Here is a 25,290-nt window from a genome sequence, read left to right as displayed (position 1 = left end):
TTGCAAAGCGAATTCCGCCTGGTTTGAATAGTTTCTATAACAATCACTGCTTGGTGTTTCGATGAGCTAGTAAAAACAGTTCGATTGATATCGGGTTTTTGTTTGCTCGCGAAGTAAGTGATCCACCAACTGAGCTATTCGGACCCACTATACCAAATAAGAGCATCTTTGTCAGCACTTCCGTTTTATATTGAGTGTTTGCGTTTTTCAATGCGGTTCACACTTCTTCATTTATCCCTTCCCCCCCCCCCCCCCCCCCGCCCTCCTTCCTCCTCTTCCCCTCGCAGGTCATGTAGAGAATATTTCGACCTCATACCTTAAAAGGCATCAATTAGGTGCCTTTTTGTTAATTGTAATTACTTTGTCAGTTATTCTTAATGTGCCAGTTAAGGTAATCATTAACCTTTCTTGGGTTGTATTGAATGAAATGCGTGGTGTGCCTTATCAAAGTTTGAGCACATTCATTGTTTACTATTGATGTCACCTTGCTACACACAAGACCTGCCATTGACGCCATGGACACCATGGATAAGGGAGTTTAAGGTTTCGAACTACAACAGCCACGCCATGATAATATGCATTTTTCATTTTGTCTTTGAGGTCCCAGGTTTAAAAAGTTTTAACAAGTTTGGAAACGATTTAATCCATCGATATTTGAAGTTTAACTTTTTATCTGACCAAAATGAAAATGACTTAAAATGTCGTAATTCTGATCGTTTTATTGTTAAATTCAATTGTCTTCAACTAGTTATTTCTGACATGATGCCATATTGTAGTAGTAGTAGTAGTAGTAGTAGTAGTAGTAGTAGTAGGAGGAGGAGGAGGAGGAGGAGGAGGTGGAGGAGGAGGAGAGAGTAGTATGTAGTAGTAGTAAGTAGTAGTAGTAGGTTATCGTGTATAGTAGTAGTAGTAGTAGTAGTAGTAGTAGTAGTAGTAGTAGTAGTAGTTATAGTAGTAGTAGTAGTAGTAGTAGTAGTAGTAGTAGTAGTAGTAGTAGTAGTAGTAGTAGTAGTAGTAGCAGCAGCAGTGCGTGTTATATTTCTCCTAAAATATTCTCCAGCACCTTAAAACACTAGCTGTATAATATTATAGCGTCATTGATACGATTGTTGAATATTCAATGGGAATAAACTTAAGTACTCCTGACTTAATTATTTAGGTACCAGCGACCCTCTAAACTTTTGATCTTTGGTGTTGGACAAATATTGGATGCGGAAGTGTTTATATCTCAGTATGATAGAAGTGGATTTGCTCTACATAAGTGCGATATTCATTGTTCAAAGCTTGTTAAAATGTCTTGTAAATAAGACATAGCGTGAGGACTTAAAATGTGTGAGTTCCAAAGTACCGTCACGACACAGACGGAAAAGGGTTAATGCAGTGCTTGGAGTGTGAGGCATGGCTGGTACCTACTTCTCACAGGCCACTGGGTCTAACAGATGTAGCAAGTTTCGTGTTCGGGCAGTCGGACAGAAATCTTATTTTTCAAATTATTATTTTGAAATCTAAACAATAATGGCAATAAATGAAGAAGATAAAATAAAATTCAGCGTCGTCTATCGTACAATGACAATACCATTTTCTTTATTTTGGATAGAAACCCTTTCCTCCGAAGTCCGTGTTTTGTCGATCAATTATTAACATTGAATTTCAAACTTAACTCTAGAGTTGTAGTAAATAAAATGCCCTATTTTACTCCTTATATTCAGTTTTCCTGTTGTAGTTAACCCAGACTTAGTACAAGATAGACGAGGTGGGTTACATAATATATCAATAGATGAAGATGACCATAATATTTGGTAATAAAAGCTTTTAATCTGAGACTTCTTCATAATCTCGGGTAAAAGTCTCTTTGAGATGTCCGAGATCGTATTAATATAAGGCTAGCACTATTCAGTATCTGATACTGAATAGTGGTTTTGCACTATTCAGTATCTGATACTGAATAGTGGTTTTGCACTATTCAGTATCTGATACTGAATAGTGGTTTTGTACTATTCAGTATCTGATACTGAATGGAAGTGGTTATTCAGTATCAGATACTGAATAGTGCTTTGCCACTATTCAGTATCCATAAGGAACTCTTTTATTATAGAGAGAGTGAAAAGTGCGACAATCTCAGTTGAATGTAAATAAACTGCTGACCTACTACCAGATTGAACTCGTGCAGTAACTGACAGCCCGATTCAAAGTTGTAGAAATATTTTGATCGTTATTTTTAAATTTCTGCTATTGTGCAATTAACATAGTTCAAAATATCAAAACAAGAGTGGCATTCAAATACATTTATAATGTCTAAATATACATGATTAAATGTCACTAAAAGTTCAGTGACACCATGGCTTGGTGGATAAGCTGTTTGACTCTGAACTTAAGGTTCGAGAGTTCAAATCCCGGCCGTGTTAACTTTTATTTTTCCCCAATATTTTTGTTTTAATCATTTTATTTGCTTGTAATATATTTTAATGTTTATATTATACTATTATTATTATTATTATTATTATTATTATTATTATTATTATTATTATTATTATTATTATTATTATTTCCACTGACTATTATTATTATTGTTGTTGTTGTAATCGTCATCATCATCATTATTATGATTATGATTTTTAAATCAAGTAGTAGGAGTTATTTAATCAGTTATCGATTTATTACGAATATCTTTTATGTGTTATAATCTCGTTGTTGTTTTTCATTGATGTGCTCTTCTATTGTTCATTACTTTTTAAAATCTTGCTTTTTTCTGTTTGTCACATTTGTTGTTGTTGTTGTTTTTTGTTGTTGTTGTTTGTTTGTTTGTTTGTTTTGTCATCTAAGACAATCCCGATTCATTATAAATATGTGGCCAGACTTTCTGCCATTTTTAATTGAATGATGTACTTCAGTGAATTAATTGCAGTATTATATTAAAATTTACGTGATAATAATAATAATAATATAATAATAATAATAATAATAATAATAATAATAATAATAATAATAATAATAATAATAATAATAATAATAATAATAATAATAATGATAATAATAATAATAATAATAATAATAATAATAATAATAATAATAATAATAATAATAATAATAATAATAATAATAATAATAGACGTCTAATAATAATAATAATAATAATAATAATAGACGTCTAATAATAATAATAATAATAATAATAATAATAATAATAATAATAATAATAATAATAATAATAATAATAATAATAATTTAAACAGATACTGAATATTAGACTACAATTGACATCTATTTACTGAATACACGTGGTATTTTTAGGGGTGTTTCTTTTTTTACGAAACCTGAAACCTGCCGAAACACGCCGAAACCTGACAAAGTTAGGGAAGCAGGCAGCAGTGGGGAGTGAACCTGGGACTCAGGGAAGTGTACACCATTGGGGAGTGAACCTGGGACTGGGTTTCGTAACAAAAAAGCAATTACTTTTTTACGAAACCCAACAAAGTTATGGAAAGAAAGTAGGCAACTGTGGGGGAGTGAACCTGAGACTCAGGGAAGTGTACACTATTGGGGAGTAAACCTAAGTCTATGGTTTTTCGGTGGGTTTTGGCGGGTTTCGTAAAAAAGTAATTGCTTCATTCTCGTCTGGTACCCAACTCCCATAGTCCCAGGTTCATTTCCACTGATATCCTCTTCTCACAGTCCCAGGTTCACTCTCAACCAGTGTGCACTTCCCTGAGTCCCGGTTCATTGCCCAATGGTGCCCACTTCCCATAACTTTTGATAATTTCGGTAGGTTTCGAAATAAAAGTACATTCTGAGCTCACTGTCCACTGGTATCAGCCTCTCGCAGTCCCAGGTTCAATCCTCATCTGTGTCCAAATCCCAGATTCACTCCCCACTGCTGCCTGCTTCCCATAACTTTGTCGGGTTTTGGCGGGTTTCGTAAAACAGTAATTCCCCCTCCCCCTTGGTATTGTCTTTTTACAATATCCAGAGTCCCAGGTTCACTCCCCACAAGTGTACACTTCCCTGAATCTCAGGTTCACCCCCCACTGTTGCCTACTTCAATAACTTTGTCGGATATTGCCAGGTTTCGTCGGGTTTCGTAAAAAAGTAATTGCTTTTATATGAAACTCGCTGAAGCACGCTGAAAACCAGAGTCTCAGGTTCACTCCCCACTGGCGTACACTTCCCTGAATCTCCCATAACTTTGTCGGATATTGCCGGGTTTCGTATAAAAGTAATTGCATTTATATGAAACTCGCTGAAACCCGCCGAAAACCAGAGTCTCAGGTTCACTCCCCACATGTGTATACTTCCATGAATCTCAGGTTCACCCCCCACTATTGCCTACTTCAATAACTTTGTCGGATATTGCCAGGTTTCGTCGGGTTTCATAAAAAAGTAATTGCTTATATATGAAACTCGCTGAAATTCGCCTAAACCCAGAGTCTCAGGTTCACTCCCTACTGGTGTACACTTCCCTGAGTCTCAGGTTCAGTCCCCATTATTTGCTTACTTTCCATAACTTTGCCCCAATTTGTTGGCATTTGGCGCATTTCGTAAACAAAAAGTAATTGCTTTTTTAAAATAACAAAATCCGCCGAAACCCAGTCCCAGGTTCACTCCCCACTGGTGTACACTTCCCCGAATCTCAGGTTCACTCCCCACTGTTGCCTACTACCCATAACTTTCTTGGATATTGCAAGGTTTCGTCGGGTTTTGTAAAAAAGTAATTGATTTTATATGAAACTAGCTGAAGCTCGCCAAAAACCATAGTCTCAGGTTCACTCCCCACTGGTGTACACTTCACTGAGTCCCAGGTTCACTCCCCACGCGTTGCCTACTTTCCACTTCTTTGCCGCATATTGTCGGGTTTCGTACAAAAGTAATCCCCCCCCCCCCCAATTTGTTATTGCTTTTTTATAAACCCAGAGTCCCAGGTTCACTCCCCACTGGTGTAAACTTCCCTGAATCTCAGTTTCACCCCCTCCTCCCCCCCCCCCCCCCCTCAGCCTCTACACACACACACACACACACGCTGCTGCCTACGTCCCATAACTTTGTCGGATATTGCCAGGTGTCGTCCGCTTTTATTACGAAACCCGCTGAAACCCAGTCCCAGGTTCACTCCCCACTGTTGTACACTTCACTGAGTCCGAGATTCACTCCCACAGCTGCCCTCTTCCCATAACTTTGTCGGGTTTCGGAAAAAAAAACACCGTATTATAGTGCAAAACCACTATTCAGTGTCAGATACTGAATAGTGCAAAACCACTATTCAGTATCAGATACTGAATAGTACAAAACCACTATTCAGTATCAGATACTGAATAGTGCAAAACCACTATTCAGTATCAGATACTGAATAGTGCAAAACCACTATTCAGTATCAGATACTGAATAGTGCTAGCCATACTGAATAGTGGTTTTGCACTATTCAGTATCTGACACTGAATAGTGGTTTTGCACTATAATACGGTGTTTTTTTTTCCGAAACCCGACAAAGTTATGGGAAGAGGGCAGCTGTGGGAGTGAATCTCGGACTCAGTGAAGTGTACAACAGTGGGAGTGAACCTGGACTGGGTTTCAGCGGGTTTCGTAATAAAAAGCCGGACGACACCTGGCAATATCCGACAAAGTTATGGGACGTAGGCAGCAGCGTGTGTGTGTGTGTGTGTGTAGAGGCTGAGGGGGGGGGGAGGAGGGGGTGAAACTGAGATTCAGGGAAGTTTACACCAGTGGGGAGTGAACCTGGGACTCTGGGTTTTATAAAAAAGCAATAACAAATTGGGGGGGGGATTACTTTTGTACGAAACCCGACAATATGCGGCAAAGAAGTGGAAAGTAGGCAACGCGTGGGGAGTGAACCTGGGACTCAGTGAAGTGTACACCAGTGGGGAGTGAACCTGAGACTATGGTTTTCGGCGAGCTTCAGCTAGTTTCATATAAAATCAATTACTTTTTTACAAAACCCGACGAAACCTTGCAATATCCAAGAAAGTTATGGGTAGTAGGCAACAGTGGGGAGTGAACCTGAGATTCGGGGAAGTGTACACCAGTGGGAGTGAACCTGGGACTGGGTTTCGGCGGATTTTGTTATTTTAAAAAAGCAATTACTTTTTGTTTACGAAATGCGCCAAATGCCAACAAATTGGGGCAAAGTTATGGAAAGTAAGCAAATAATGGGGACTGAACCTGAGACTCAGGGAAGTGTACACCAGTAGGGAGTGAACCTGAGACTCTGGGTTTAGGCGAATTTCAGCGAGTTTCATATATAAGCAATTACTTTTTTATGAAACCCGACGAAACCTGGCAATATCCGACAAAGTTATTGAAGTAGGCAATAGTGGGGGGTGAACCTGAGATTCATGGAAGTATACACATGTGGGGAGTGAACCTGAGACTCTGGTTTTCGGCGGGTTTCAGCGAGTTTCATATAAATGCAATTACTTTTATACGAAACCCGGCAATATCCGACAAAGTTATGGGAGATTCAGGGAAGTGTACGCCATGGGGAGTGAACCTGAGACTCTGGTTTTCAGCGTGCTTCAGCGAGTTTCATATAAAAGCAATTACTTTTTTACGAAACCCGACGAAACCTGGCAATATCCGACAAAGTTATTGAAGTAGGCAACAGTGGGGGTGAACCTGAGATTCAGGGAAGTGTACACTTGTGGGGAGTGAACCTGGGACTCTGGATATTGTAAAAAGACAATACCAAGGGGGAGGGGGAATTACTGTTTTACGAAACCCGCCAAAACCCGACAAAGTTATGGGAAGCAGGCAGCAGTGGGGAGTGAATCTGGGATTTGGACACAGATGAGGATTGAACCTGGGACTGCGAGAGGCTGATACCAGTGGACAGTGAGCTCAGAATGTACTTTTATTTCGAAACCTACCGAAATTATCAAAAGTTATGGGAAGTGGGCACCATTGGGCAATGAACCGGGACTCAGGGAAGTGCACACTGGTTGAGAGTGAACCTGGGACTGTGAGAAGAGGATATCAGTGGAAATGAACCTGGGACTATGGGAGTTGGGTACCAGACGAGAATGAAGCAATTACTTTTTTACGAAACCCGCCAAAACCCACCGAAAAACCATAGACTTAGGTTTACTCCCCAATAGTGTACACTTCCCTGAGTCTCAGGTTCACTCCCCCACAGTTGCCTACTTTCTTTCCATAACTTTGTTGGGTTTCGTAAAAAAGTAATTGCTTTTTTGTTACGAAACCCAGTCCCAGGTTCACTCCCCAATGGTGTACACTTCCCTGAGTCCCAGGTTCACTCCCCACTGCTGCCTGCTTCCCCTAACTTTGTCAGGTTTCGGCGTGTTTCGGCAGGTTTCAGGTTTCGTAAAAAAAGAAACACCCCTAAAAATACCACGTGTATTCAGTAAATAGATGTCAATTGTAGTCTAATATTCAGTATCTGTTTAAATTATTATTATTATTATTATTATTATTATTATTATTTATTATTATTATTATTATTATTATTATTATTATTATTATTATTATTAGACGTCTATTATTATTATTATTATTATTATTATTATTAGACGTCTATTATTATTATTATTATTATTATTATTATTATTATTATTATTATTATTATTATTATTATTATTATTATTATCATTATTATTATTATTATTATTATTATTATTATTATTATTATTATTATTATTATTATTATTATTATTATTATTATTATTATTATTATTATTATCACGTAAATTTTAATATAATACTGCAATTAATTCACTGAAGTACATCATTCAATTAAAAATGGCAGAAAGTCTGGCCACATATTTATAATGAATCGGGATTGTCTTAGATGACAAAACAAACAAACAAACAACAACAACAACAAGAACAACAACAACAACAAATGTGACAAACAGAAAAAAGCAAGATTTTAAAAAGTAATGAACAATAGAAGAGCACATCAATGAAAAACAACAACGAGATTATAACACATAAAAGATATTCGTAATAAATCGATAACTGATTAAATAACTCCTACTACTTGATTTAAAAATCATAATCATAATAATGATGATGATGACGATTACAACAACAACAATAATAATAATAGTCAGTGGAAATAATAATAATAATAATAATAATAATAATAATAATAATAATAATAATAATAATAATAATAATAATAATAATAATAATAGTATAATATAAACATTAAAATATATTACAAGCAAATAAAATGATTAAAACAAAAATATTGGGGAAAAATAAAAGTTAACACGGCCGGGATTTGAACTCTCGAACCTTAAGTTCAGAGTAAAACAGCTTATCCACCAAGCCATGGTGTCACTGAACTTTTAGTGACATTTAATCATGTCTATTTAGACATTATAAATGTATTTGAATGCCACTCTTGTTTTGATATTTTGAACTATGTTAATTGCACAATAGCAGAAATTTAAAAATAACGATCAAAATATTTCTACAACTTTGAATCGGGCTGTCAGTTACTGCACGAGTTCAATCTGGTAGTAGGTCAGCAGTTTATTTACATTCAACTGAGATTGTCGCACTTTTCACTCTCTCTATAATAAAAGAGTTCCTTATGGATACTGAATAGTGGCAAAGCACTATTCAGTATCTGATACTGAATAACCACTTCCTTAATATAATATTTTTGTATGAAGTCAAATTTCTAACCAAAATTTAAAAACAAAGAGTTGTCTCGTCGTAAATCAGTATTGCTAGTAGTATGTGCTTCTCACATGCCAGGCTATGCAGCATACTGTCCTATTCGTCATGAAACACATGTTTTCTTTTGGCAAGAATACTTTACTTGTCGAAACGCCTCATGTCTAAAGTTTCTTTTACTCTCTCCTTACCAGTCATTTTCAGAATTAATTGTCCATGAAATTTCCCACCCACTCAACACAAAAATATATTTTTACTTACTCAAACAGAAAAGCAACAAGTACATTCTATACATATTCAGAAAATTGAGCTCTACAGCACAGTGTCCAGTTTCATAGCTATAACAAAACATTTTTTTAAAAAATAGTTGTGATGTACAAAGAAATTAGAATGAGATAAATGTTGGTTGCATCGTAACGAATGTGACGATTTTCCTATGCATGGTAAGAAGAGGGTTAAAGAAGAGATGTTATTTTATCAATTTATAAAAATTATGAGATGAGAGAATTTTTGAGAAGTTGAGGATCATTTGAATCTATTGTTATGTGAAGCAAATGATTTTTGGTCAAAATATAAAAGGGTTCTGTTAGGTTATGGGAGGATTGATCTTCCCAGGCATGATAGATTTTACCATAGACTTCTAAGGATCAGCAAATATCAGTTCTTCTGTATTCTTAAATCTCAATAAATTTTGCCAAGAAACCAAACTGAGCTAAACCTGCAAGCACATTACGCTTACATCCCATTTCTATTCCCGCTCCTAGCAAGAATGGTTGTGGCGACAAGAATTTAATAATTTTGAATGGGAGCAACATTTTAGGTGTATCACATTATTCTTGAATGTATGGCCTACAGATCCGTTTCTGCAACTCACCTCTCATGGGCCCTTAGTTTCAAATGGGCACTTGTTTTCATGTTTTATTTTGGTGTGATTTGTGTATCCGGTTTGCTGTTATAAGGTGTTTGGTTCGGTTGGTAGAGCATTTGTCTCGCAAAGAAACAAAATGGCTTGATCCCAGGTGAAGTCAAGGCCCACACAACAGTAATTGGGCAATCTGGGTTTGTCAGATATGGCAGAGGGATGTCACCATTGTGAACATTGGCCAGTCGTTTTCCCAGTCTGACTGGACCTCAATATTAAAATCCAAGTGGTTGATTTATTTATTGTAATTATTTCCTTTCTTGTTATAATTTCTATATATCTTTTTCTTTCACATAAACATCAACTTCACCCTAGAAATTAATCATCTCCCCTTCCAACCTCTCTCTCTCTCTCTCTCTCTCTCTCTATCTATCTATCTATCTATCTATCTATCTATTTGTCTATCTATCTATCTATCTATCTATCTATCTATCTATCTATCTATCTATCTTTCGCTCTCTCCCCCCCCCCCCCTCTCTCTACCATGCAACCAAACACCTACCAATCAAAACATATATACACTCTCTGCTCTCTTCCTCTCTCCCTTCCCTTCTCTCTCTCTCTCTCTCTCTCTCTCTCTCTCTATCTATCTGTCTATCTATCTATCTATCTATCTATCTATCTATCTATCTATCTATCTATCTCTTGCTCTCACTCAACTCACTCTCTCTCCATCCTCTCTCTATCACTCTATTTCTCACTCTCTCTCCCCCAAGCCCGTGATTTAGTTTGGTTATCAGACCTGCAAAACTGTGCACATTGGTACAGCCCAATAGGTAACCAACAATTCATTTAACGTTAGGGAAAAAGAAAAAAAATCGATAGCATGGCTTTCTAAGCATTTTAACGCATGATTTAGCCGACGTTCTTTTCCTGATTTTGAATAATATTATTGCTTATGTTTATTCAAACTTTTATTTAAGTCAATCGCATTTACCTAAATAAAAAATTGGAAATGTCAAGCTGTCTGACTTTGTAATCTGCTTGATTGAATACAAGAAACGGAGAGCTTGCGTGACTTGTAACGCCAGCTGTATCGAATCAATAAAATGGTAAGAAGGGGAAGGACATTTCAGCTCAAGAAGTTACTTGACAATGTGAACAAAATTTGCATGAATGCCCTTGTTCCATCCCAAAGGAATTCGTACACTGATCGAACGGTCAAGATGTATTATTTTGTCTCCTACTTCGATTGACTTTTTTGCTTTATTTGGTCTTTAGTAATGTTATCATTTCCGATTTCCGAATAGTCTTGGGGGTGATTCAGGAATTGGTGTGGGATTGTAAAAGATTACCATCGTCGCAGTGTTTGTAGTCGAAGTAATAGTGGTAGTAGTAGTAGTAGTAGTAGCAGTAGTCGTAGTAGTAGTAGTAGTAGTAGTAGTAGTAGTAGTAGTAGTAGTAGGAGTAGTAGTAGTAATAGTAGTAATAGTAGTAGTAGTATAGAGTAGTAGTAGTAGTAGTAGTAGTAGTAGTAGTAGTAGTAGTAGTAGTAGTTGTAGTAGTAGTAGTAGTTGTAGTATAGTAGTAGTAGTAGTAATAGTAGTAGTAGTAGGAGTAGTATAGTAGTAGTAGTAGTAGTAGTAGTAGTAGTAGTAGTAGTAGTAGTAGTAGTAGTAGTAGTAGTACAGTAGTAAGTAGTAGTAGTAGTAGTAGTAGTAGTAGTAGTAGTAGTAGTAGTAGTAGTAGTAGTAGTAGTAGTAGTAATAGTTATTGTTAACAAATCCAATTAAACCATTATGTTTTAAATAAACAAGAATCAAATAAATTAGTCATTATTACTATGGATGATGATGATGATGATGATGATGATGATGATGATGATGATGATGGTGATGATGATGATGATGATGATGATGATGATGATGATGATGATTGATGATGATGCTGATGATGATGACGGTGACGATGATAATGAGTGATCGTCTTTGAACTCTACTCTAATGGGTGCAATGACGATTATTTGCCAATCTGAAAGGCTTTTTGTGAAACTTCCAGTCGCCGCTACTCAAGTGTTATATCGATTTTCATGATTTTAAAAATGTTTTGTTGCAGGTTTGTCATTGGCTGTCGGAATGATTATCTATATATCCACTGTCAATGATGAAGTGGCCTTTAGAGTCGACACAGAGGTAATATATTATTTTAAAAACTCTTTAACTATTCTAGGTAGGAGGTAGGAGGGTGAAGGAAAGAGGGCATTGAAAGCTTATTTGGAAAATCATGAGTGGACAACTTACAAGCAAAAAACCGTTTTGGAGTTCGGGTCATTTCGATGGGTTTTTTTTTTTTTTTGCTAGTCCAGTTATCAATCTAACAGGGATTTGTAAAGCAGTGATGAGTAATATTCTATCTAAAGAATAGTGATCAGATCGTAGACATCGTAACTTATAGCCTGGCACTGACCAAAAAATGACGTCAAAATGCCAGTCTTTTGCCACAAAAGAAAATAAATCGTGAGTTTTATTCAATAGTTCAACCAATGAAATAACTTGTTTCCATGAGCTCTACTAACAACTCACTAGGAGGTGCAAAAAAAACAAATAATGACGTCAAACTGCCAGTCGTTTTGGATTTCAGTGTCAGGCTATAACATAACGATGGCTACGCTGATACTAAGACCCACTAAGACCCATATTTTGACGTCATTTTTAGGTTTGTGGACCTCATCGTAGCCATCGTTAATAATAATAATGATAATAATAATAATAATAATAATAATAATAATAATAATAATAATAATAATAATAATAATAATAATAATAATAATAATAATAATAATAATAATAATAATAATAATAAAGAATGCTGAAAACTTATATAGCACTATAACTCCGAGACACCAGACTCTAAGCGCTTAAAATGTATGTTCTTTTTAAAAAAGAAAACCAATAAACTACCTGAAAGATAGGATAAGTCATGAAATGTTTGGAAGTTCGTATCAAGAGGGATGGGTTTGGAGTTGTACAACAAATCATGATGAATATTTATAAGACGTTTCACAATATCAATATTTGAATATGTTTTACAGTCGTCCCGTGTATTCCCTTACAGGCCATTTAGTAGAGTGGAGATTTCCATCTTGCACAATGCAACTTCTCTTTGTATTGAAAGCGTCCTTGTAGAGATTTGGTCTGGTTTACAACCACGTGATTTCACTAGCCAATCAACGTTCCGTGCAATATAACCATCATCCAAGGACAAAACTCCTTTATAATTTTAACCAGAAAAGTTTTACATATCATAACACAGGGTATTTCAAAAATAAGAGAGTAAAATTATCACGAAAACGTTGTTTTTTTTAAAGCGGAAAGATGATTAAAAAATAGCTCAGTCATAATATCATTATGTGTGGTAAGTACCTTCAAATTTTCTTGCATTTTACATCTTCGTTAATAAGACGTTGGTTTCCACAAACTCCAGAACGCCAACCGCCATTTGCCATGGAATCGCCATTTTGAGAAGAGATTCACACACGGTTATCTTATTACTGATTTGCGCCGGAAGGATGACGTCATCGTGGGTATTAATTACGTAACTACAGCGGTCTAATTGACAACCAATTAATACGGATAAGTCACAATATTATATCTACGAGTCAATACATTACAATGATTTAAAACTGAAAAGGCGCAAAAAAAATAATAATAATAATCTGCCATACTCTTGTTGAAACACACGTTATCGATTGATAGAAAAAGGTGGCTCCCGACATGTAAGATAGTTTTGAATCATAGAAAAATTGAGAAATTTAGAAACAGGCACTGGTGTTGTCAGCGCCATAATCACATGTAATCTCATGTCATTCATCATATTTTGTTGATAAAGGGGAAACCCGAAACGTTCACATTATCTGTTTTCTTTTATTAAATTGTTATTTATTTCTTTGAGCTTCGAACATCAACATTTACATTGTCAAGATGATTATTTTGCCCCTGTTCTTTCCTTCCTTTTTTCTTTTCTTTGTTTTTCAAGTGCTAGAGCTAATCTTAAAATGTGGACTAGAGCATTTATATAGGGCAATGTCCACAAAACGTACTCAAAGCGTTATACTAGGACCTCCTAGCCAATAACAACATTTAGTCATGTAGGACAAGACATGACGCTTGTTTGGCGATAGTAATTTTTTTTCGACAGACAACACTGTTAACGTTAAGGTACTCATTTTACACCTGAGTAAAATGAGAGAATGTGAGTAAAGAGCCTTTTCCAAGGACTCAACTATGCCCCGCTCAGAGCGGGATTCGAACCCTGGACCTTTCGATCCGAAGACGAGTGTCATACCACAACCAACATAGCCGCACGTAAGAAATTAAAGGGTGTTTTTGTTTGCCAAATTTTAAAAAGATGTTTGATCATGTACGGTAAAAGAGTTGAATTCCCATGAGTTGCCCTCTCGTTTCCAGGCGATAAATGGGACGCATGGAAACTCACTCGGACTTATCTAACTTGCTTACGAAAATTGGGGAAGCTGAGAGTGAGTCCTTTTGGGTTCGATTTTGTGTGTGCGCGCCGCGCGTGTGTGTTTGTACGACTGTTTATATTTGTAGGTTTGGGTGAGTGTCAATTGGGATGGAGAGGGAGGGTACAGGGGTGGGATGGGGGAGGGGTAGGGGGTGTAGGGAATTGGGACTGGGAGGACTAAGGGAAGGAAATCATAGTACTGGATAATTACGTTTAAGTGTCTTGAAAATAAACATTACATTGGATTGTGTGTGTGTATGTGTGTGTGTGTATGTGTTTGTGTTTGTTTGTGTTTGTGTTTGTTTGTGTTTGCGTCTACGCAGTGGAAGTCTGAAACGTGATGTCCAATTTAGTTGCCAGATAAGGTAGAGAGAGAGAGAGAGAGAGAGAGAGAGAGAGAGAGAGAGAGAGAGAGAGAGAGAGAGAGAGAGAGAGAAAGAGAGAGAGACAGAGAGAGAGAAAGAGATAGAGAGAAAGAGAGAGAGAGAGAGAGAGAGAGAGAGAGAGAGAGAGAGAGAGAGAGAGAGATTAGCATCCTCTGATGGCTTAGTGATAGTGTGTCATGCCGTACTTTGAAATAAAACTTATTCTCTATTTGGCCAGACAATATTTATTTCTTTGACCGACAGAGTAAGATGACCCATGTTATCACAAGTTCTTCTTGGCCCAACGCGTATATTTTTCTCAGGTCTTGCCAGAGTTACCATGTCCAGATGATGATGTATTGACATTTGAGTTCGAGCTTTTTTCCCCCCAAAATATAGAGCAATATCCACTAAACGTGATCAAAACGCTTTACTAAGGGTCCCTGACCAACAGCAATACGTAACGTAGATCGAGATATGGCACCTGTTAGGCGATATTATAATTGTTTTCGACTGAGACAACGCTGCTGACGTCCAGGTACTCATTTTACATCTGAGTACGGTGAGAGAGTGTTAGTAAAGACCCTTTTCCAAGGAATCAACTATGCACCATGCGAGGCTCGAACCCGGGACCTTCCGATCCGAAAGCGAGAATCATACCACAACCACATATCCGCACCATATTCTCCCTATGACACGCATTAACTCTGGAATCGACTCTTTACAGAATTCCATTTCGCTATGAAATCTTCCGCTATGAATAGCTTTGTTAATCTTTTAAAATGCATTCTTTCATAATCTCAAAGGGAACATAATCATGTAGAAGACTCGAGTTGAGTAAACTGGGTGGCATGGCATAAGTAGAGAGATAAAGATCTGAACAAGTGTATATGAAACGACAAGATATGAAGTGAGTAGAAAAGTGCCAGAAGACAATAGAGAATAAAAATTTTTTCGCGGCGGTGGTGGGGTTTGAACCTGCGACCTTATTGGTACGACAACTCCGCCTGGCAAGTGAGAGCGTGGCTCTACCGTCTGAGCTATCCACGAACACAAAAATATTCGTATCAAACCCAAGTCATATTTCTAAAGCCTTCTCTCACCCACTACTGGAGATCGCCGGCTCGTTCGCGCGCCACCATCGCGAAGTTTTTTGACTAGCAGTTAAGCTTAATAGCCAATATTCTCAACACAAACACATAACATAGAAACGATTGAGACATTGAGTATGCTCCGGTATATGGGGTGAATTTTTTAATTCAGAAAAGTGAGTGGAGCAGGCACTTATGTTGGTAACAACAAGATATGAAGTGAGTAGAAAAGTGCCAGAAGACAATAGAGAATAAATTATTTTTTTTGTATATGAAACGGCGCCAGCCAAAAAAAAAAAATACAAGAAAAATATTTTTCCAAAAAATCAGTCTGCCTCCACTGGGGATCGAACCTGACACCTCCTGCAAGCGAGGGTTCACAGTGTAGAAATGCGTATTTTGTGAAGAATATAGGAATAATAAAATTGTCACAACTATCGGGAACCTCTGTTGTGAAATGGTAGCACGTCTGACCGGTAATCAGAAGGTCTGAGGTTCGATCCCCAGTCGAGGCAGACTGATTTTTTGGGATGTTTTTTTTTTTCTTGCATTTTTCTTTCTTGCTTTGTCTGGTACCGTTTCGTACACACATGTTCAGATCTTTATCTTGTTTCACAATTTGATATTTTCAATCCTAAGTAGAGAGCTCTAGTAAAACCATAAAGATCTCTATTCTATTTTGAGAGGAATTGTCAGTTTAGTTTATATACTATCATTTTAATTTTTCGATTGTTTAAAATTTGTTGCTATGATCAGAAGAAATTTAGTTTAATTAATTTGTTAGACAAACGGTAGATAGTGATGTGGATATCACAGTGTGTCGCTTCCGTAAGACAAACGGTAAATAGTGATGTGGATATCACAGTGTGTCGCTTCCAAAAGATTGTTATCAATCAGACCAATCTGTAGTTTAAAAAATAGCAGTTTTATACTTGAATGGCCATTTTTATCATGATTGTATCGACTAGTGATATAGACTAATGCCTGAGAAAAGCAATTTACGTAAAGGAGGAGTTTGTATTTTGAGCTTCATTTGATTTTCCTTTCTGAACTTTTAAAGAACTTTTCATAATTTCAACTTAACGTGCTCAAAGCGCTTTACAGGGGGTCTCAAGACAACAGCAAAACTCAACACGTAGGACGTGATATGATACTCTTGGGGCGCTATAACAATTTTTTTCAACAGGAACAAGGCTGATACAGAACAGGTACTCATTTAACACCTGAATGCGGTGAGAGAATGTAAATGAGGAGTTTTTACCAAGCACTCAACTTTGCACCACCAGAGCATGACTCGAACAAAAGACCTACCAATCGGCAGGAAAGTGTCATATCACTAGACCACAAAGGCATGTTAAAAAACATTATTGACTTTATTTTCATAAAACATTTTCGTTTCAGCCAATTTTTAAAATGTTATATCCCAACCTCTAATTTCAGGGTGACGGTGCAGGCTTCAGCTACGCCTATGGGTGGTCTTTCTTTGTCGCAGGTTTTGGGTTTCTGTCTTCTGAACTGGCAGCTGTTATCTGTGTAAGCCTTTTCCTCCGGAGGAACTCGGGGCTTGACGGGATGTCTCGGATAATTCCTGGTCTAGAAGAAAAGATCCTAGACAGAAGTTCCAAAACGGACGAGGATGAGGACGTGGATGACATGAGATTGGATGATGATGACATGGTCGTCAATACGGGATATTGGACCAGGGATGAACAGAACGGAGAGTGGAGATCAGACCTGTTGGCAGGTCGCAGAATGTGATTCAGAAAACTAGATTGGATCAGATACAAGTTAAAACATTCTCTAGGGCCTTAAAAATCGGCTGTTTTGTCCCTAAAATCAGCAATCAATTCTTGATGGTACAAGATACTTTACCCGAATACAGGAAAGTGAAAAAAATAATCGGTGTTTCACTGTGACATTTTGAATTGCGGTGGTCTAGGAATTTTATATTTGATATAAAAATATCGCACTCTTAAAATTCTCCTTTTTTACTTTGCCCAGGAAACTTTATCTTGAAATATATCAACTTGTCAGTAATGCTAAAAACTGGATATATTTGAAATTATTTTTTGGGTCAAATTTTTTTAAAAGGTTATTTGAGAGTACGTTAATTTAAACAGGAAAGTAAGATATGAACAGAGTCATCTTGTGATGCCAAGTGAAAAACTAGGGTTGATATTTTTGCTCAAATGAGTGTAATTCACAAAAACCGCCTGAAGTGAGACAATACAATGCCTTATTATTCAATTTGACCCCACGCCAAGGAGAGCAAATCTCAAACTATTGATTGATGACGAGGTGTTATTTGGTCATGTGACATGTTCCAATGAGAATACGGTTTGATTTTCCTTTAAGATGCTGGAACTATTTTCATTCTTATATTTCTGAAAATTGCTCGCAGAAAACTCTGACATCCTGAAGTTGAATTCCATCTCGAAGCCACCAGAGTGTTTTAAAGACTGGTGTAGCTATCTTATCAAATCCCTTTAAATCTCTCAATCTAAAACACAGAGATTGGGCCATTCTAAGATGGTGGTTAATTTGTTTGGAAATTTTGCACGTCATAAATTGATCTACTAAGAGGGCTGAATTACATGGAGAGAATTTTCAAATTTGTACAATACCAAATTCTTATAAGGTCAACTAATTTCTCGGTATCACATATTCTGCCTCGCATTATTTTGATTTCATTTTTTTTTTTTTTGGTTGAAAAATGACTTGAAAATAATAAACACAACATTTATTTGTCTTAAATTGGTTGAACTGACGAAAATTTGGTTTTGTATGGAAATGAAAATTCGTCCTAGGAAGTTAACATTAACAATCCTAAAATGACTGCCCCGCTTGAAATATGCTTAAACTTGTTACGTCAAAGAAGTCTCGGGTTTTAATTATTTTGGACAGGTTGAGGATAATTTTAATCCAGTAGAGGATAACTTTAATCAAGTTGAGGATAATTTTAATTAAGTTGAAGATTATTTTAATTGAGTTCAGGATACTTTTACTTGAGTTCTGGATAATTTTAACCGAGTTCAGGATAATTTTAAGCAAGTTAAAGTTATGTTAACAAATCTAAAGAATAAATGATAAGCACATATCATTACGTTTTCTCACTTAAACCCGTGTGTTGATATGCTCGACTCTTTTTACGTCAGTTTTTAAATAGCTCAATTTCTTCTCAATATCCCCAAAGTGCAGTCCTTTATACGAGTCACAAGTCAAAGAGGAGGACTGAACTAAGTAGGACGGGGCATTAAGCCTGAAAGGCTGTACCATAATTTCCACTCGACAAAGGCAACACGGTTACGGGCCTATTCCTTTTACACATGGATATGACTATTTTATGTGAATAATTTATCCTTTTCAATGATTCATCTTTGTACCGACCACAACGAACTCTGACTTTTTACCTAACGGTCACAAGTTGCGTGTAAAACCACCCGACTCCGAAACCGTTTAGGATTTGAAAATTTCCCCAAGGGAGCAGGAACATGAATGGCTCAAGGACTTTCATTATAGTCACTGCTCTTTTTGTAAAAAGGTATAGCTAGGTCTGTAGTTTCATCCAAATACAGAAACGTAGAAAATTATTTATTAATTCAAAAGGATTTAGTCTCTGGAGGGGTAAACCGTGGATACATTTTGTTCTATTGATTTCCGAGAATCTGCCTGTACCGACGTGACTTTATGTTCCTTTAACCCATTAGGATAATTATCTTCTAATTTAAATTTAAAAATTTCAATATATGGTATTATTGATGTATCCACCAACGCCATTACAAACACCACTGCCACAACCAACATCATCACCACTATAGCCACTACAACTTCCACCACCATCACCAGTATCACTCCCACCCCCCCCCACCCCCCACAATAATACTGCTACTGCTACGACTACTTCTACGACTACTACTACTACTACTACTACTACTACTACTACTCTACATACTACTACTACTACTACTTAATTACTGCTGCTACTGCTGCTACTACTACTACTACTACTACTACTATACTACTACTACTCTCTGCTACTACTACTATACTACTACTACTACTACTACTACTACTACTACTACTACTACTACTACTCTACTACTCTACTACTACTACTCTACTACTACTACTACTACTACTACTACTACTACTACTACTACTACTACTACTACTACTACTACTACAACTACAACAAATACTACTACTACTACTACTACTACACTACTACTACACTAACTACTACATACATACTACTACTACTACACTACTACTACTACTCTACTACTACTACTACTACTACTACTACTACTACTACTCTACTCTGCATATACTACTACTACTACTACATACTACTACTACTACTACTACTACTACTACTACTACTACTACCACCACCACCACCACAACAACAAAAACAACAACAACAACAACAACAACAACAAAAACAACAACTACTACTACTACTACTACTGCTACTCGAAAAATAACCCAATGTGATACAGTCTCCTATCAGGCCAATCAGTTTCTATCTCGAGACTTCTTCATTTCCGAAATGTTTTAATAAGTCATATCCTGACCATTGATTATAGTTGTATCATCGTCATCGTCATCATCATTATTCGTATTATTATTATTATTATTATTATTATATTATTATTATTATTATTATTATATATTATTATTATTATTATTATTATTATTATTATTATTATTATTATTATTATTATTATTATTATTATATAATTATATTATTATTATTATTATTATTATTATTATTATTATTATTATTATTATTATTATTATTATTATTATTATTATTATTATTGACAATAATAATATAATATATCATGTCATATTTTTCTGTTTAATTGATATTATACAATATAATTAAGACTATGTTTTGAATACTCGAGGGGACGCAACGAAGTCGGGAAATTATAGTGTGATAATATTTCAATCAGTTGTGCCCCTTGTTCAGTGGATTTCACGGGATGAAATGTCACCTTCTTATACCCAATTAATGCTCTGTGATAATCTTTAAACAAAGCCCCACCATCCGCCAACCAGATATAACGTACTGACACACAAAACTATGAGTAACCTTGAACGTTCATGGTCTAATTGATGGATTAAGTGAGAATTCATAAAAATGGCTGACTAAAACAAAAACAAAGAGCTGTGGGACGTTAATTTTTGATGCGCGTTTACGTAAAAAATAGCCATAAAATCCGCCAGCTGGATATAAAGTACCAACATCCAAAACCATGTGTAACCGTAAACGTGTAGATAGAACAAAGTTGACGTCACTCATGTCTTTGTTATTGTTTTTTGCCATTCATGCTTATGAGTAATTCTAGCAAAACTGTATTAACCCATAGCCATCGTAAAGTTATTGTCTGACGTTAAAAGACAAGTCTTTGGTCACAAAAGGAAACAAATCGTTAGTTGTATTTATTAGTTCAACCATTGGGATCACTTGTTTCCTTGAGGATCACTGACGATAACTCACTTGGCGCTTTACAAACATAAAATATGACGTCAAAAGATAAGTCCTAGTGCGTTCTAGCGTAGCCATCGTTAACATATATATATATATATATATATATATATATATATATATATATATATATATATATATATATATATATATATATATAGCCTGACACTGACCAAAAGATTACGGCAAACGACAAGTCTTTTGCCACAAAAGAAAACAAATCGTGAGATGTATTCAATAGTTCAGTCAATGGAATCACTCCTGAAGACAATTCACTAGACGCTGCACAAACCTAAAAAATGACGTCAAACTATAAGTCCTAGTGGATTCTAGTGTCAGGCAATGAGTTAATGATGGCTACGGTTCTAAGTGTCAGGCTATAGATAGTATGCGCTTGGCTAAGATGTTCACAACATTGCCATCCGGTAGTATAACGGACCAACACACAAAACTATGTGTAACCATGAACTTTTATAGTCTCGTTAATACAGTTTAGTAATAATTATTCATAAACGTGGATGACAAAAAACAATAACAAAGACCTCCGTGACGTCAACTTCATACCTTTGTTATTATTTTTTGCCATCCATGTTTGTGAGTAATTCTCACTAAACTGTATTAACAAGACTATAAACGTTCACGGTTACACATTCCGGATGGCAATGTTGTGAGCTTCTTAGCCAAACACATACTATCTATAGATAGAACGAAGATGACGTCACTCAGATCTTTGTTACTGGTTTTTTTTTTTTTGTTTGTTTGTTTTTTGTTTTTTGTTTTTGTTTTTTTTGTGTGCATTCCACGTTTATGAGTAATTCTCACTAAACTGTATTAACCAGACTAAAATTTCATGGATACGCATAGTTTTGTGTGTTGGTCCGTTATACTTCCGGATGGCAATATTATGAGCTTCCTAGCCAAGCGCATACTATCGATAGATAGAATGAAGTTGACGTCACTCGGGTCTTTGTATTATTATTTATTTTTTTTTGCCATCCGCGGTTATGAGTAATTGTCACTAAACTGTATTAACCAGACTATAAGCGTTTAGGGTTACACTACTTTTGTGTGTTGATCCGTTATACTTCCAGATGGCAGTGTTGTGAGCTTCTTAGCCAAGCGCATACTATCTATATAACGAGAAAAACTTTTCAACCAAAGCAGATTCTCATCAGCGTCTTTCATATCAATCAATTCGTGGTGAGTGACAGATGCTTCTATTCTTGAAAAAATTCTATTCTTTTTAAATATTATATCGAAAATAATATAAAATAGACGAGATCTGGGACTCCCCCCTCACCCTCCCCCTCCCCTTTAACCTTTCTTCAAGTTAATCATTTATACCTTAGGTATTTAATTAATCATTCATCAATCTTATATTAATATATAATAAAATACGCGCATCACGAATGGTATATCATTATAATACAGTTATACAATCAAAATTATGGTTTTTGTCCTTCGTCCTTTCATTTGCCTCATTAACCCATTCGTTTATTGTTGTTTTATAATTAATTAACCAGTAGATTTTTGACCAATCAATACATGGAATTTGTGACTCACCTTCAAACGTGCTCGAACAATTATGGTTGGTCGTTAATTAACAATAGCGTGAAATCGGCCTCTCTCTGATAATTGTTATTGTTTTTATACCGCCAGATGGGTGATAATCACACGATGTTCTCGATCATATTATAAAAATCGTTTAAGTTTACAAATGTTTCTCTTTATTGGTTCTATTTTACTTAGATACATACCGTTGATAGTAAAACCTCTGCAGTTTGCTATGTTTACCAATCACTGCCATTGTTTACATTATGACGACTGTCCGAGAGGCGTGGTTATCTTGGTGTCTATTATAAGTCTGGTCCATAGACACCTCGATTCAACCAACCATGCTTGTCAGACGCAAAATATTGTCCATTACAACAATGTTAAACTAGGCCCATAAGCGGGTTTGGATGTCAGACCTGCATATATGTACACGTCGGTCTCAAGTATTCAATACGTACTTTCCCGGGGAGGCCTGGGCGTTGTTTTAAAAATCCCTTTTGGCCATTTTTAGGTTATACAAATATGTCATTTTCTGTCTTCCTCCGGCTCTAATTTCTTCGATCATCCCAGATGTTACCAACTTTTCTATTCCGTCTCCCCTCCATACATGTCCCAAAAACCGTAACTGCCTCTTCCTGATGGTATCTATCAATATTCTTCCCTTTCTCACCTTCGCCACCACTTCCTCGTTTGTATACTTGTCTGTCCATGATCGCCTCAGCATTCTTCTAAACATCCACTTCTCAAACGCCTCTAACCTCCTAGTACATTCTTTGTCAAGCGTACATGTTTCACAACGGTATAAAAGGGAACTTACAACATATTTTTCCACTACTTTCATTCTGGTCTTCAACTTTGGGTTGTTGTTTGACACAACTGGATGCATTTTATGAACACATTTTTTGCTATTGCTATTCTTTGTTCTATATCCTCTATGTCTCGCGTGTCATGGGTAATGATAGTGCCTATAATATATTTAACTATTTTTACTTGTTTGATTGACTCTCTTCTTTACTTGACAAGTGAAAGGTCGTGTTGTTGTCATTCTTTGAGACCACCATGCATTCAGTTTTCTTAACATTTAGTTTCAGGCCCATCTCTTCACTTATGCTCACCAGTATATCTATCATTTTCTGTACGTTTTATGGAGAGTATACCATCAGAATACCATCGTATTTTATGTTATTCCTATTCAGTGTATACAAAGTCGAAAAAAAATGGATGGCTGTTTTTGTATGTGTAAAGATGATATGTTTTTGGAATAGCTGTTGGGCGCTTGGCTCAGACCATTGTGTATCATTAAATCTTAAAACTAACGAGAATTTTTAACTTGCTTCCGATTTTAAAGTATGATTGTATAATGGTTTATTATATAATGACATTCATGACAAATTAATATCAAACAGATATTCATGTCGTCGGTGTCCGTTTCAATCCGTGTGAGCGATAGTGACAATTTTACATTTAGAGCTAAACACAAGGATACCATCTGACATGGCGTTTTCATCTGTGGATTGGACCAGAGAACGTAGGTATTGTACGTTCTCTGATTGGACATTGACAGCTGTCTAAATATAGATAGAACGAAGTTGACGTCACTCAGGCCTTTGTTATTGTTTTTTGCCATCCATGTTTATGAGTAATTCTCACTAAACTTGATTAACCAGACTATAAAAGTTCATGGTTACCACTAAATTGTATTAACCAGACTATAAAAGTTCATGGTTACCACTAAATTGTATTAACCAGACTATAAAAGTTCATGGTTACCACTAAATTGTATTAACCAGACTATAAAAGTTCATGGTTACCACTAAATTGTATTAACCAGACTATAAAAGTTCATGGTTACCACTAAATTGTATTAACCAGACTATAAAAGTTCATGGTTACACATTGTTTTGCGTGTTGGTTCGTTATACTTCCAGATGGCAATGTTGTGAGCTTTTTTAGCCAAGCGCATACTATCTATATCTTTATCTAATCACGAAAGCGTCGTGTATGTGAGGATGAACGTAAAATTCAATCTGGCGCTTGCACGTTTCGGATCGGACACTGGCAAAATAACGTTTTTTAAAAAGATAAATAAACCTATCCTTTTCTCAATGTAATAAATTTATCATTATTGTTTTTATTCTTCATTCTCTAAATAAAATGATATTTTCTTGCATAAACTTGCGTTTTTCCTGCATTGTTCATTGTTCTTTGAGTCTCAGGTTTAAGAATCATTGTTGTATATTTTTGTAATCGGTCTTAAACGTTTTCTGGCCAAACTGTTAACACACCGTTTGTCAAAATACGCTATTCTAGGTTACTCATTCACAGTGACGGGGTCCTGATTGCTCAGTTGATAGAGCACTCGCTTTACAAGCAAAGGGACAGAGATCAATCTCGGATGAAGTCGGGATTTTTTTCTGGCCTCCCATCCCATCAAGCAGTGATTGGGTATCTAAGTCTTTTATTGGCGGAAAGTGCTTTGCGGTAGACTAGCGTTCTATAAAAAGGGCAGCAAGCAATTGCTATTGTCCGTTTCATGCACTATGTAAACTGGTATAAACTCCGGCTCCATGTGCATAATGGCTCCTAAAGACTACTTTTTTTCCACAGTGACACCTATTACGGCCAGGGTATATTCGACAACATGACAAGATGATGCTGTCATGACATTCAAACCGATTCTGACGTTAATATTAATCTATTTTATTTTTTACAAGAAAGTTTTCATTTCAAATATCGATCGATTGA

At 36.1% G+C, this 25,290-nt stretch overlaps 1 protein-coding gene across 1 annotated transcript in view; it reads left to right on the top strand.

Annotated features, from left to right (window-relative positions):
• Positions 1–19,064, top strand: part of LOC144972586 (voltage-dependent calcium channel gamma-7 subunit-like) — a 103,456-nt gene extending 84,392 nt beyond the window's left edge. Inside the window, exons 6-7 of the mRNA XM_078913982.1 lie at positions 11,630–11,706; positions 16,935–19,064. Coding sequence (XP_078770108.1) covers positions 11,630–11,706; positions 16,935–17,252 — 395 coding nt within the window. The 3' untranslated portion in view covers positions 17,253–19,064. The remainder of the gene's footprint in view (positions 1–11,629; positions 11,707–16,934) is intronic.
• Positions 19,065–25,290: the final 6,226 nt, after the last annotated feature.

The sequence above is a fragment of the Berghia stephanieae genome, chromosome 5 (assembly GCF_034508935.2).
Source record: "Berghia stephanieae isolate SIO BIC M18660-M18661 chromosome 5, UCSD_Bste_1.3, whole genome shotgun sequence".
Taxonomy (NCBI): domain Eukaryota; kingdom Metazoa; phylum Mollusca; class Gastropoda; order Nudibranchia; family Aeolidiidae; genus Berghia; species Berghia stephanieae.
This window is presented reverse-complemented; position numbering and strand designations above follow the sequence as displayed.